At 49.0% G+C, this 12577-nt stretch overlaps 1 protein-coding gene across 2 annotated transcripts in view; it reads right to left on the bottom strand.

The window, feature by feature from the left end:
- TTBK1 (tau tubulin kinase 1) overlaps positions 1-12577 on the bottom strand; it is a 133594-nt gene that overhangs the window by 79571 nt on the left and 41446 nt on the right. For both annotated transcript variants that reach the window (XM_075925810.1, XM_075925811.1), the window contains exon 3: positions 6110-6257. In XM_075925810.1, the coding sequence (XP_075781925.1) occupies positions 6110-6257 (148 nt within the window). The remainder of the gene's footprint in view (positions 1-6109; positions 6258-12577) is intronic.

The raw sequence follows: 12577 nt of genomic DNA on the forward strand, positions 1-12577 counted from the left end.
ATCTCTTAGTCAGTCCCCCGCCTGCCCTGGCACCCATGTCCTGATGTGGTGGCTCTGCCTGCGTGAGTATTCCAGCAGGTGCCTCCCGGCTTCGGCTCGATAACTCACTCGCACATCCCCCTCGCTCTCAGTTGTTCAAATCTCTTGAAGATTTTGCTTCTTGAGAACAAATCTTGAAAAAAAACGTAGCTCAGTCAACGCTCCCTGGCTGAATTTCACATCCCTGCTGATTTACTAGAGCAGTGTTTCTCAACCTTTTGTTATAAAGTATCCCTTTACACAAAATGTAAATAAGTACCCGCTTTTTAAAAAAAAGTATAAGTACCCCCAGTACCTACAGTTTTCAGACACACACTTTTTTTTCTACCATTGCAACACATTTGTTTAAACAACGTAATCGTAGCCAGGCAGGCAATGACATTTTTGGGTGTAAAAAGTACAAAAATAAAGCGCTGTAAAACTGAAAACAAAAATTCAGTTTTCTCCACATTTCAGTTGTGTTGACGTACCTCCCAGACTTCTCTCGAGTACCCCTAAGGGTACCCACACCACTGGTTGAAAAACACTGGTCTAGAGCACTTTTGCCCCGACAGAGCTGTGAAGCCTCTCTTAGCCCTTGTAAGCCCTTTGTCGGCCCCATTTCAGCCTGCCTCGTTTACGGACCTCGCTTTCCCTCTCAAGCCCCAACTAGCCTGATGAAATGTAGCCTAGAATACTCAAGGAGCTGATGGAGGAATGCTCCAGAACATCACTGGAGCTTGAAAGAATAAGACTCAGGGACAACCATGGAGGAAGAGCACTTAATGAATGGCAAGAAAGAGACAACGGCGGAGGGACCTGTCACTGAGCGATAGGCAAGCCGTTTAAGGAACAGCTTTACGCAGTGATAAAGGGGGATTTGCACAATTTGACACGGCACTGCTCGAAGGGAACTAAACAGCGTGGTTGTGGAAGTGTTCCAAAGTAGAAGTAAACCTGTGAAAAGCTTGTTTAATAATAAAACCCAGTTACGCCGTGTCATGTCCATGAGGGTTAGCCAGCAGCCCGGGGACTAAGGGGTTAACTGTACCTAAGCCAGGTAGCAGTCAGCCAATAGAAATGCAGATAGGGATTTCAAACTGGAACAAAGGAATTTTTGTTTTTTCCTTCCTTTGTCCCAGAGCAGTTTCTCTCCAAATACTGAGAGAGACAGACACATGCCTCTCTCCAATAAAAGACTCTTCACTATCTGTAAGTGGGGTAAAGTTTAGATAAATCCATGAGGTTTTATTGTTTTATGGTTTGGGAATGGGAATCTGATGTCTGTGCATTTAAAAATGGGTTTTCCTCTCTTTTGTAAGTATGCTTGTTGCCCATGGGCGTCACCCAGGAGTATATTAATTGGTGACTTTTCCAGCTGGTCATTATGCTTGTAACAGGAGTATTGTGGTGATAATAAAAGTTCTCTCTCTTTTTCTTTATTAACCTGGTATTGGTTAATTTTTTGTGTGTGTGTCCTGGTTTTACTTTAGGGCTGAGATTTCCCAAGTATTCTCTTCCTTGTTTTCTTACCATTACTTGGGTGGTGGCAGAGGATTTTTATCCCCAAAATCTAGGATTTTAAGATTTTGGGGGGAAGCTTTTACCAAACCCTGGAAAGAGAAGGTTTTGGGGTACTTTTGTGGGCCCCCACTTCTGCATTCATCGTGCCAGAGTGGGGATTAAGCCTTGACACACTGGTACAACCCTGGGTAGTCAGGGCTGGTGGAACCCTTCTAGTCAAATTGTACAAGGGGGCCAAAGGCCTCCTGCTATGTTTCTGTCCCTTTACAGCCACTCAGAAGGAAACCAAACCTTTTTCTCAAAGCAATGGGGCATAAATACTCAAGCGTCAATGACGGCTGCAGGCAGACAGACAATATCATTAGACAAGGGACGATTTAGTCTAAATCGTTAAAAATGGAATACGGATTTCTGTCTGGCTTCCCTGCTTCTGAGTGCCCTGGTCTGGATGTAGCCTGGATACAGCTGTGTAGAAAAATAATTCAGAGCAACACAAGGGGCACTGATCCGTTCAGACAACAAACTGTAAGGGGGAACCACGCAAAAAAAGCTCCCTTGGGCAGGGGGCTGGACTTGATGAACTCCTGAGGTCTCTTCCAGCCCTAGGAGCCTATGATTCTATGGAAACCAGAAATAATGCCAGTCAGAAAAGTGTTACAATCAGCTTCCTAAAGTCTCCGACAGCTGAGACATGGAAGGAAAAGAAGGGAGTTAAAATGGCAGTAAAATCAAACACGACTAGAACACAGCAATCATCAGCCCCCAAGCCAAAAACGTTCCCCTGGGCAAAGCTTACGTATAAAACTAAAATCACCGTTTGGCAATGTGAGCAACTGAAATGAAGGGCTGCTCCCAATTCTAGCTTTTAAGTGTAGACCAGGCCTAAATCTTAAGAATTGTAGATCCTAAGCCAGACAGGTGGACCCACTGAGGATAACAGAATGAACTTCAACTTCAACTTTAATTTAATAATTAATTTAATATTCACTCGAAGCTGCAGATCTTCAGAGGGTGGCAACTATGTCCCTCTTAAATACTTAGGAAGTTAGTAGAGGGACCATCTTTTATGGAATGGGATCAGAGGAGATTGATAATGGAAACAGATTCTGTAGATGCTGTAGAAACGAAGACATTTCCGAGGCTCAGCTGGCAAGGCGAGGCCGAGCAAGCGTCAAATATTTATTTGGTCTCAAACTGTTCACAGCGCACCCAGGGACTGCAGAATTTTTTAAAAGCCTTTAAAAAGAAAACGTAAAACATACGAGCGAAATAAATTGGCTTTTTAAAAGATTCCGCTACAAATCCAGCCAAATCTTTCAGAGTTGCAAAGGTGACCCAGACTCTGTCTGGGCAACAGCCAACATCTCCTGGCGGCCTTCGCGTTGGGCACCTCCATGCTTTTACAATGTTTAACCTTTTCTTTAAAACCAAATTAGGTTCTACATGTTAGCCAGGGGATAGAAATGGTGTCCCTGGCCTCTGTTTGTCAGAGGCTGGAGAGGGATGGCAGGAGACAAATCGCTTGATCATTGTCTTCGGTCTACCCTCTCCAGGGCACCTGGTGCTGGCCACTGTTGGCAGACAGGATACTGGGCTAGATGGACCTTTGGTCTGACCCAGTACGGCTGTTCTTATGTTCTTAACTATAAATCAGTAAATGAAAATAGGGACTAAAACCCTAGCCCAAAGAAGGATACTAAGGAAAGGCCCTGGATTCATTTTTTAGTAATAAAGCAACGGCAGAAAGCGTGGCAGAAAAAATATTAATCAATTAAATTAACGTAGCTCATCTAATATTATAGCAAGTGAAGCGTGGAAGTTCCTTATGAAAGCAGTGTACATTCCTATGGAGCATACAGTGACGGGGTAAAAGAAAGGTGAACATGCAGGGGATTGGACTTGATGACCTCTCGAGGTCCCTTCCGGTTCTAGTGTTCGAGGATTCTTGTTACTTAATTCAAATCTCGTATAGGCTCCCAAGAGGAGCTCCGATAAGTTGCGTTTTCTTTTTCAGGTGGCCGTGTGCTTTGAAAGGATAAACCAACCCAGCACCAAGGAAGAACAGTAATAGGAGGGAAGCCTAGCTGCCAAAATCCTATTTGGAAATGGCACCCAAATTCTGTTCAAACAGGTTATTAGTTATGGATGCTAGAGCCATTTCAAATCACGCACTGCCCATTCACACAAACATGACAACATTTGCTGCTGAAAACTGTATTCAGAAGTTTCTTTTAACTGTGGTGCAACATAAATGCTGCTAAGGGAATAAACACTCGGGCTAGGTCTACACTGCAGCGCTATTCCGGGATACCAGCGGTATCCTGAAATAACTTTCCCGTGTCTTCACAGTAAGCCCGTTATTTTGGAATAAAACGGGCTCACTATTCCAACGTCCCTCTAAGTCTCATTCCACGAGGAGTAAGGGACGTTTTGGAATAGTGGGTTATTTCAAAATCTGGTGCTGTGTAGACAGCGCCAAATGACAAAATAAGCTATTTCGAAACTGACTCGAAATAGGCTATGCAATTTGCGTAGCTCAAACTGCTTAGCTTATTTCGAGCAACCGGTGCAGTGCAGAGGCACTCTAAGTGGCAGAGTTTTGGAAGTCAAAACAAACAAAACGAAAAAGAATAAAGTGTCTTAGATGGCAAACAGGGCCGTGATCTTGGGTTAAAATCTACAGGGGGGTAAATATGGTACAGAAATGTTCCATTGCATTATGTGTCAGCGTTACTGAATGTTACCAATCAGCAGTTACCTAACGGATCGTGCGCACTGATATCTGGTGTAATATAATTATGATCTGTCGAAAGGGCTTCCTGACGACAAATGTCTACTTCCGCATGGTGTACAACTACCCAAGGGGAGCAGCAAACACAACAAAAGAAACTGAACAACACTGGCACATGAACTGGACTGTTTCTCTGAAGCCCAGCAGACACACAGCTGCGGTGGGAACATGACCAAGCTTTTCAACAGAAGAGAGCAGCAAAAAATCTCACATCCACTGAATGAGCAAAACCGAGAACTCATTAAGCTTTGTTATCTGTCCATAATAGACAGGTTGTAATTGCTTTTAAGCAGGCATGGGATTAAATCACAGTGCTCCAATAACTCTGCAGTGTGGGGGATATATGCTATGCAACGTAAAACCAGGCTTCAGTGATATGGAGCAAGAAAACTTGCCCCCTTTCATTGCCATGGGAAAGTTAAAAGTGGACAAGAGACACTTTGCATTTGTTTTGCCTCCTCAACTATTGTTGCAAACTATTGACAAGGTCTGGAAAACCCAAGACTTGTTCCGTGGTTTGAACCTGAGAGATGCTAATGGGTGTCGCAGGTATGTGGGTTCACTCTGGGGGGCACAGGCTGCCAATCGCACGGTACAGCTGAGGAGCTAGGAAGCTGGTGTAGTAAAAACAACCTGTGCTGGAAAGGGCCAGAGGTGTGTGGTAGTTTGTGGGCACCACTGCCGGTCTGGGCCCAGGGAACATGCTGGATTTGCTGTGGTGCTAGATAAAACTCCTCGAAATCCCCTAACCATTTGTACATTGTAACTCTAGAAGGACAGTCAACAATGAAGAAGGAATATTAGAGTATTCTTCCCTTAAGTCTGGATCTTAAAAGCCCAGTAGCAATAGGTGTACAAAGCTTCTGGATGTGATAGACACAGTAATAAACTTGTAATTCGTTGGGTTTAGGGAACAGAAGAACTAAAACAAGGGTTACTAAAACATACTTGGGAACAGTTGGTATCCATCACCCAGCCCACAGCCAAAAAAAATGTTAGGTCCCCCTTTTAGGGGAGGGGCTAGCCTTTGTGGGCTATGAAGAGGAGTGAGCCTCCACCCTATAGTTCAGATAGTCGGGGTACTTTTAACGGTTGTATAGTTAGCAACTAACACCGCTGTACTAAAAGGGGGGGTGTTTGTGGAAATGCAGGCCTTGCAGGGACAGTGAAAGAAAACAGTAAGGAAACAAGAGTTAGCCATGCAAAAGGCATGAATTCACGAGCGGCCTTGTCAATAACATGCGAGTAAATAAAAAGCAAGCAGAAACGTCACATGTGATCAGCTTGCGGCTGCAGCTTTGCGCACTTGCAGATTTCATAGCGTAAGGACATTTCATGAGCTGTGCAGGGGCTGGATCCCAAAACCAGGACACCAAATGTACAGCACTCAGTACTAGGTAAACGTAAGGCACGCATGTTCGTCTGTTTCAGTCTAGGTATAGAATCTGCTGCATAATTATGTTCGCTGGCGTTGTGGGTCGCCCTAACCCAGGCTGCTACACCTGAGCCTGGTCACCCATAAAGCAACCTCAGAGCCAGGTCTGGGGTCCGGGGGACTGGAGGAAACGTTCTCACAGAGCCGGACGAGGAGGGTCTGAGACTCTGGCAGCCCAAGGCCATGCCGAGTGTAACCGAGCTTGGTGCGGAAACGTTTCACGTCACAAATACACGCTCCGCGAGGCCGAACGAAGACAAACTTGGTCTCCAAGCCTGCCCCTGCCAGGGCACGTGTACGGTCACACACCGCTGCCGGGCACCACGTCCTTCCCGTCTTACCTTGTAGCTTCTTCAGGACAGCCACCTCCATCTTGAGGACCTGCTTGGGCTGCAGGGCGGACTCCACTTTCAGGGCCACGTTCTCACGGGTCAGGAGATCCATTGCCTCATAAATCTCGCCAAAGCCACCACCGCCAATCTTCTTCAGCTAAACAGAACAGAAAAGCGGGGCTCAGCACACTGTCCTTTTACCGTCGCACTGCAGGAGGGAGCGGGGCGCTGGCTCCTTCTCCACGCAGGGCGATGCGGGGCCAGCTCCCCGGCCTGCCTAGGACATGGCCGCCCGTCACGGTCAGAGCACGGGGGGTCTGAGCTAGTGGGCAAAACAGGCGTGCGGAGAGCCAGGCGCGGCCAGATACCAGGCACGGGTCAGAAGACAAAGCAAGAGGCCGGTGCCAGGAGGCAGACTGGGGAGCGGACCCCCAGAATGACAAGCAGAGCCAGGCCAGGTTGGGATGGCCGGGAGACAAGCCCAGGGAGCAGAAGCACAAGCAACGCGGCTCTCTCCGAGCGAGGCAGATCCCAGCCACATGGACAAACCCCTGCATCTGTGCTGGGTTCGTCCAGACGGACGCTGTGGACCCGTCGGGACCCTCAGTGTTCCACCAACCACGGGCCAGCCCTGCAGTCCTCTGGCAGGGTTCTGCAGCCGCCCTAGCAGCTGTTAGCAGCTCCCTGGGGAGCAGATGGGCACGTCTTGCTCCTGAGAGTCCTATGGATCTGGGTCCCACACCTCTGGTCCCCGACACTGCCCAGCTTCCCAGCCTTGCTGTGATACTACTAGGGATGATTAATGGCTTCCCAGTTAACGGATAAGTGATTGCTTAGCTGTTACGTGTCCTGGTTAATGGCAACAAGCCCCCCCACACCATCACGTGCTCTGCATTTAAAACTCGGACTGGCAGGCTGGCTCAGTCCCAGCCCGCTGGTCTGAGGATGGAAGGAAGGACGCACAGTGGAGTGTGAACACACGGCAGGCCCGGGCTTGCTATGGACAGAGGCTGCTCCATGAGATGCAAGAGCAGCCTCTGTCTGCGACAAGCTTGGGCCCCCCGTGGACAGGGGCTGTTACCACTCCACACTACTGCCCCTGTATCAGAGACAGCAGTGCAGGGCAGCAAAGGGCTCCTCAGGAGCGAGGCCGAGAGCGCACCGGCTGCCAGCCCCACCCCTCGGGGAGGGCACCGTGTAACCGTGTCATTGCTAAGAATTTTAGCGCTCCCGTAAGGATTAAAATAACCGCGCTCTCACATCCCCATCACCTGGCAAAGCGCGCGGAAGTATTCGCCCTGCTGCCCCGCCGGCCTGGCACGTACGTGCATTTTCAGAGTGGGGAAGGCAAAGGTGGGTTTAGCCATCGAGGGCTGATTTGCGGCAGACCGGATGCCAGCCTAAGTAGGAACACACCTACGGCTGCTCTAACTTAGGCCAGCTGCCTATGGCCCCGCCCATTCAACAGCTGGGGATCACCAAGGCAGCGGGATCCCTTGTCCACCTTCCACTTTCCCTGGACATGGGGAAGAGAAGCAATCTGCAGCCCATAGACTGGAGCAACACAACCCCCACGTTACCAGCAGACGGGTCTCTGACGCCCGTGAGAACCATCTGGCCTGGGCTGGCCAGTTCCCTTCAGCTCCACCCTATTCAACCGAAAGGGAAAAGCTGTTCACATGGGAACTTCCGTAGCTCTCCAAAACGCTCTCGGAAAGCACGGGATCAGGATGGAGCAGGGCATGCTGGGATCAGCCTTCCTCGGCCACAGTGTTCCTTCTAAGCTGGGCACTTGCAGGGCCACCCAGCTGATTAGCAGAGCACTCACAGCTAATGTTTGTCCTGGTGGTGCACATGCATGTGCCCTGGTGCACATACAATTATTCCACACGTGGATGGAAAAATTTGCATATGGATGGAAAAGCTCCGAGGCAACATTGGCCCACACTCCTTATTAATAACACTTAAGACATATATTACACTTTCCAAGACCGCTCATTAAACCCCACAAGTCTCTTGGGAGGAAGGTTTGTGTTAGCCTCATTTTACAGATGCAGAAACTAAGGCAGGCATTCAGGGGCTAAATGACTTGCCTGAGGCCACCTGGGAAGTCTGTGGCAGAATGGGGGACAGCACCCATGTTATCATGACTCCTCATCTTAGTCTCATTCTTCCATATCTCAGAAGATGAGGGGAGGCATAGAGTCCTTTGCCCACGTTTGTGTCCTGTACTTTGGCCACCGCTCTCCTAGCAGGATGAATGAGCGGGATCCTAGACAGGAGAATATGCTCCCTCGTTAGCCAGCCGAGGCTCGTTAGACATCACAAGGGGAGGTGAGCCCTGGCGTCCCCAGCCTCAAGAATAAAACAGGGGCAACTGTCTGGACAGACCGTGATCCGCCCCCAACAAGCACCAAGCAGTTCTGCGGCTAGACGCCTGCGTGACCACACCCAGTGCCCTGACACGGAGTCACGACGCTCCCTGCGAGCAATCGCCAGCCCTGCCTTGCTGTCGGAGGCAGCCCCCTTGGAGTGGACATATTGGGGTGGGGGGTGTCCCCAACTTGGTCATTATTCCAGCCCATCGGCACATGCTGTGAAATCTCTCTGCATGGATCAGATCTGGTTTTATTTGCAGCCGTGAGGGCTAGACACTGGTTTCTGAGAAGGAAAGGGTTCTGTCCCGCCTGCGCGTGTCCTGCAGCTCTCACCGCAGAGGCTGGACCAGCACCCACACACGGATCAGAGCAAGTGAATCCAGTCCAGCCAAGTCAGGAGAGCCGAGCTCCCCCCAGAAAGGGCTGCTCGTGGGCTGTCAGAGGGGCAGACGGACTGAGCCACGGCCCTGGGAAGGCAGCGACAGGCAGGGAGAAGAACTGACAAGCTGGGAGCCTGGGGCAGGCGGCGCCAGACCCCCCGGGAGGGGTGGGCCTCAAGCCGGGAGCTAAGGAATGAGTTAAAAGACTGGTTTTGCACAAACCTCTATTAACCTCCTGGGGAAAGCGTGGGCAGGGCGGGGCAGGCATTGGACGTGGGGAGGAACCCGGGATGGTGACAGCAGGACAGCACATTAAGCAGACCGGACACAGCCTGCGGCCGTCTGTCTGACACCCGGTCTCTGAGGGCTCCTTCAGGCAGATGTCACTGTTAGCCACATGCTGTAGCAAAGCCGAACTTGGAGCTCGGTCTCCCTACTGCAGGGACAATCCGAGACTCTCACCTTAGTGCCAATATTCCCCTTTGGGGGTTATTTAAACTACAGCCACCATACTAAGCTGCTGGCATCCCCGAGGGCCACAACTCCCCCTAGACATCAAAGAGCTGGGCTGGCACAGTCAGAAAGAGCTCGCAGGACGGCACTAGCTGCATCCCAAAGGGGATCTCTCCAAAGCCGCACCGTGGGCGCAGGGAAACGGACACGACCTCAGTCACTTCCTTGCACCATTCAGGGAGTCTGCTGTTCCCAACAGAATGCCAATAAGTGGGGGGTGGGGGAGGACACAAAACAATGGGCTACCCACGTGCCCAGGGTGCTAACACACTGTACACACCAGCACATTCATCATCTCTCCTGCCAATGTAAACAGACTGTGGCCACAGCCCTGCCTGCCTTTTCGGGTCTCTTCCCTCTGCTCGGCCTCCCTTTCTCCGGCGCCACTTGATCTCTCCTCCACGTACAGCGCTCTGCCCAGCCTGCCCCGCCCCTGCCAACAAGGCTGACATCTAAGTGCTGCATGGCTCGTGCGGCAGCATCCATGGGAGGATTAGAACAGCCTCACCAGCTCATGGCTGGACACGTACTTCCTCTCCAGTGACAGCCCCTTTTAATTGCTCTCCGCCTGGCATTTCTATTTAACACCGTAGCTGGCAGGGCACCTGGAAAGACAGTCGGTATGAAAGACACATGCAAAACAGAACTGAAATATAGCACATTTCTCTTTCCTTTCATGCTTTCTCCCTACAGGTACCACCCTGCCGTCCTTACTCAGACAGAGCTTCCATTCAAAGGGGTCCGAGTAAAAACTGCATGGTTGGCCCCATGGAACTAGCAGAGAAGACAAAGAAGTTTTTGAAAAGACCCTGTAATTCGCTCTCTTGGAAGGGTAATCTGCAAGGGAGAAAAGAATTTGGCTCATTTTGCTTCTTTACAATGTAGAACCCCTGAAAGGGAGTTGGGGTTTATGGATGTTGCATTTTTTCAATTTCTATTTGCTTTGGAAATATCAGAACGCTTAAGTCTTATCCTCTGTGACGGACAGGAGGAGTGCTGTCCTTTTCTAAACATCCCAGCGCTCAGTAACTAACAGGTTAAACCCAGGTAGCTAGAAAGTTTTGGCAGGGAGCCAGGAGAACTAATGGGAAGAAAGTGTTGAGATTTGAAATGAAAGGGAACGTGCCTGCTGGTTTCCTTTGGGCGAGTTTAAACCAGGAGCTGGTGGGAAATGATGAATTGATCCGGACAGGGATAGCATGCCTAAAAAAAGGAATACTTGGGCCTAGAATTGGACTGGACCTTGGAAATATGGATACATGAGTAGATAGTGAATGTGTGTTTAGATGCAATCAGGTGATTTTCTTTATTTTGTTGTTTGGTTGAACTCTTCAGTACTAGGGTTGCCAGGTGTCTGGTACTGACCTAGACAGTCCAGTATTTTTGTTTCCTGTCCGATAAAAAAATTCAGAAAATACTGGACACCTAAAATGTCCGGTATTTTCTGGGTTTTTCCCCCTGCCAGGAGGCGAAAGTACCAGACACCTGGCAACCCTATGACACACTTGGCAACTGGGCCCAATCCCCCCCCCCCGGGCCTCTGGATCCCCGCCCCCTGGACCTCTTGCTTATCTGGTTCCACAGGGAAGCTGCCTTCTGGCTCAACCAAGCAAGATGACCGTTGGCAAAAACCCTAAAGACCTGAAGCAAGGGGAAGCAATGCCTTCCCTGGGTCTTAGTGCTCAACCTCTCCCCTCCTCCTATCCCTATTCTGACTCTGCACGCACTTAAAGGGGCCATGCTGTTTTAATGCTGTGGGGTTTGTTTGTTTGTTTTTTGCTTAATAACTCTCGCTCTCATGATCCTTTTTTTTGTTTTGTTTTGCTCAACAACTTTGTCCTTCCCCTTTTATTCCCCCGTCAACAGAATTTTCCCCTAGTTTTTTTTTTTTTTTTTTGCGGGGGGGAGGGGAGGTGTTCGGTATTTTTGGTTAAACCATCTGGTAATCCTATCCGGTACTGATTCTGTGTGCCCCTCTCCCACATACACTGTAACAATTCTCTGCGCTTTAATCTGTTTTTGTCTTTATAACATCTAGCAACCAAGTATCTCTTTTTGTTTGGTTAATAAAAACACCTCTTTTAAGGCTATGATCTGATTCTTGTGTCCTGGAAGGGTCTGTATATGCATGCCTAGGACTGAGAGGTCAGCTATCAGAGATTACAGTTTGTTTCTTCAAGCTCTCGTGACAAAAAGCTTGGGTACTCCTCTGGAATAAGTTCCCAAGTGATTTCTTCCTTTTCACTTGGGTGGTGACAGCTACGTCCCATGGGGATCTATGACCTTGGGGAGTTTTTTAAGCAGAACCTAGAGAGGCAAGGTATTTTTAAAGTCTCTTGCAGGCCCCTCACCTTCTGCACTTGAAGTGCCAGACTGGGGAACAGCCTCTCTGTCTGTGCTGGATGTCTCCTTGCAGGACTAGACAACTAGACTAGGACCTCATGCTTAGGCCTAGTCTACCCTACCCCCTGCTGCCAATCTGATCTTTGTCACTTCCACTATATAAATAGTGTAGCTGAAGTTGACATACTTATTATGGTGCCTAGTGTGAGGTAAGGTCAGCAGGGGCTGCTCTCCTGTTGACGCTGGCTCCTCTTCTCGTCCCGGGGGAGTCTCAGCATTGACAGGAGAGCGCTCAGAGACCAACCTATTGCATCTAAGCAGATGCAATCAATCGACTGCCGGTGGATCGATTGATGCAGCGTCAAAGACATCACTGGTCTCCACTGTTTACTTACATTACTCTAATCAGTGCTAAATAAATAAAACCCAAAGCATTCTGAAGTTTCAATGAAAATCTTTTCCTTTGTTTGCTCCGATTTCACTTCCTCCCTCTAGCATGATGCTAGTTCTCCAATCTTCCATAGTCTTCCAGCAAAAACAGGTTAGCCAAGTCCTAAATTTGCCATGTAAAAAAAATTGCAGAAAAAACATAAAAAGTCTATAAAAAAAGGACAATTATAATTCCTTCCCCATTGAAGGTCACCTTTACGTCTTCACCTTACGCAGCAACACACAACATTTCGTACAATGCCCAAGAGACCCACTAACGCCTGCGGAAGGAAATTTCATTTTTAATTTTCTATCTTGGGGGCACATCACACTTCAACCTGCTTGCTGCATCAACAGTCCTGTTGCACGGAGGGGATTTATTTAAAGTCCACCCTGACAAAGCACTAACCCAAAACCCAATGCACTGCTGTGTC

Source organism: Pelodiscus sinensis, chromosome 3, assembly GCF_049634645.1.
Source record: "Pelodiscus sinensis isolate JC-2024 chromosome 3, ASM4963464v1, whole genome shotgun sequence".
NCBI lineage: Eukaryota > Metazoa > Chordata > Testudines > Trionychidae > Pelodiscus > Pelodiscus sinensis.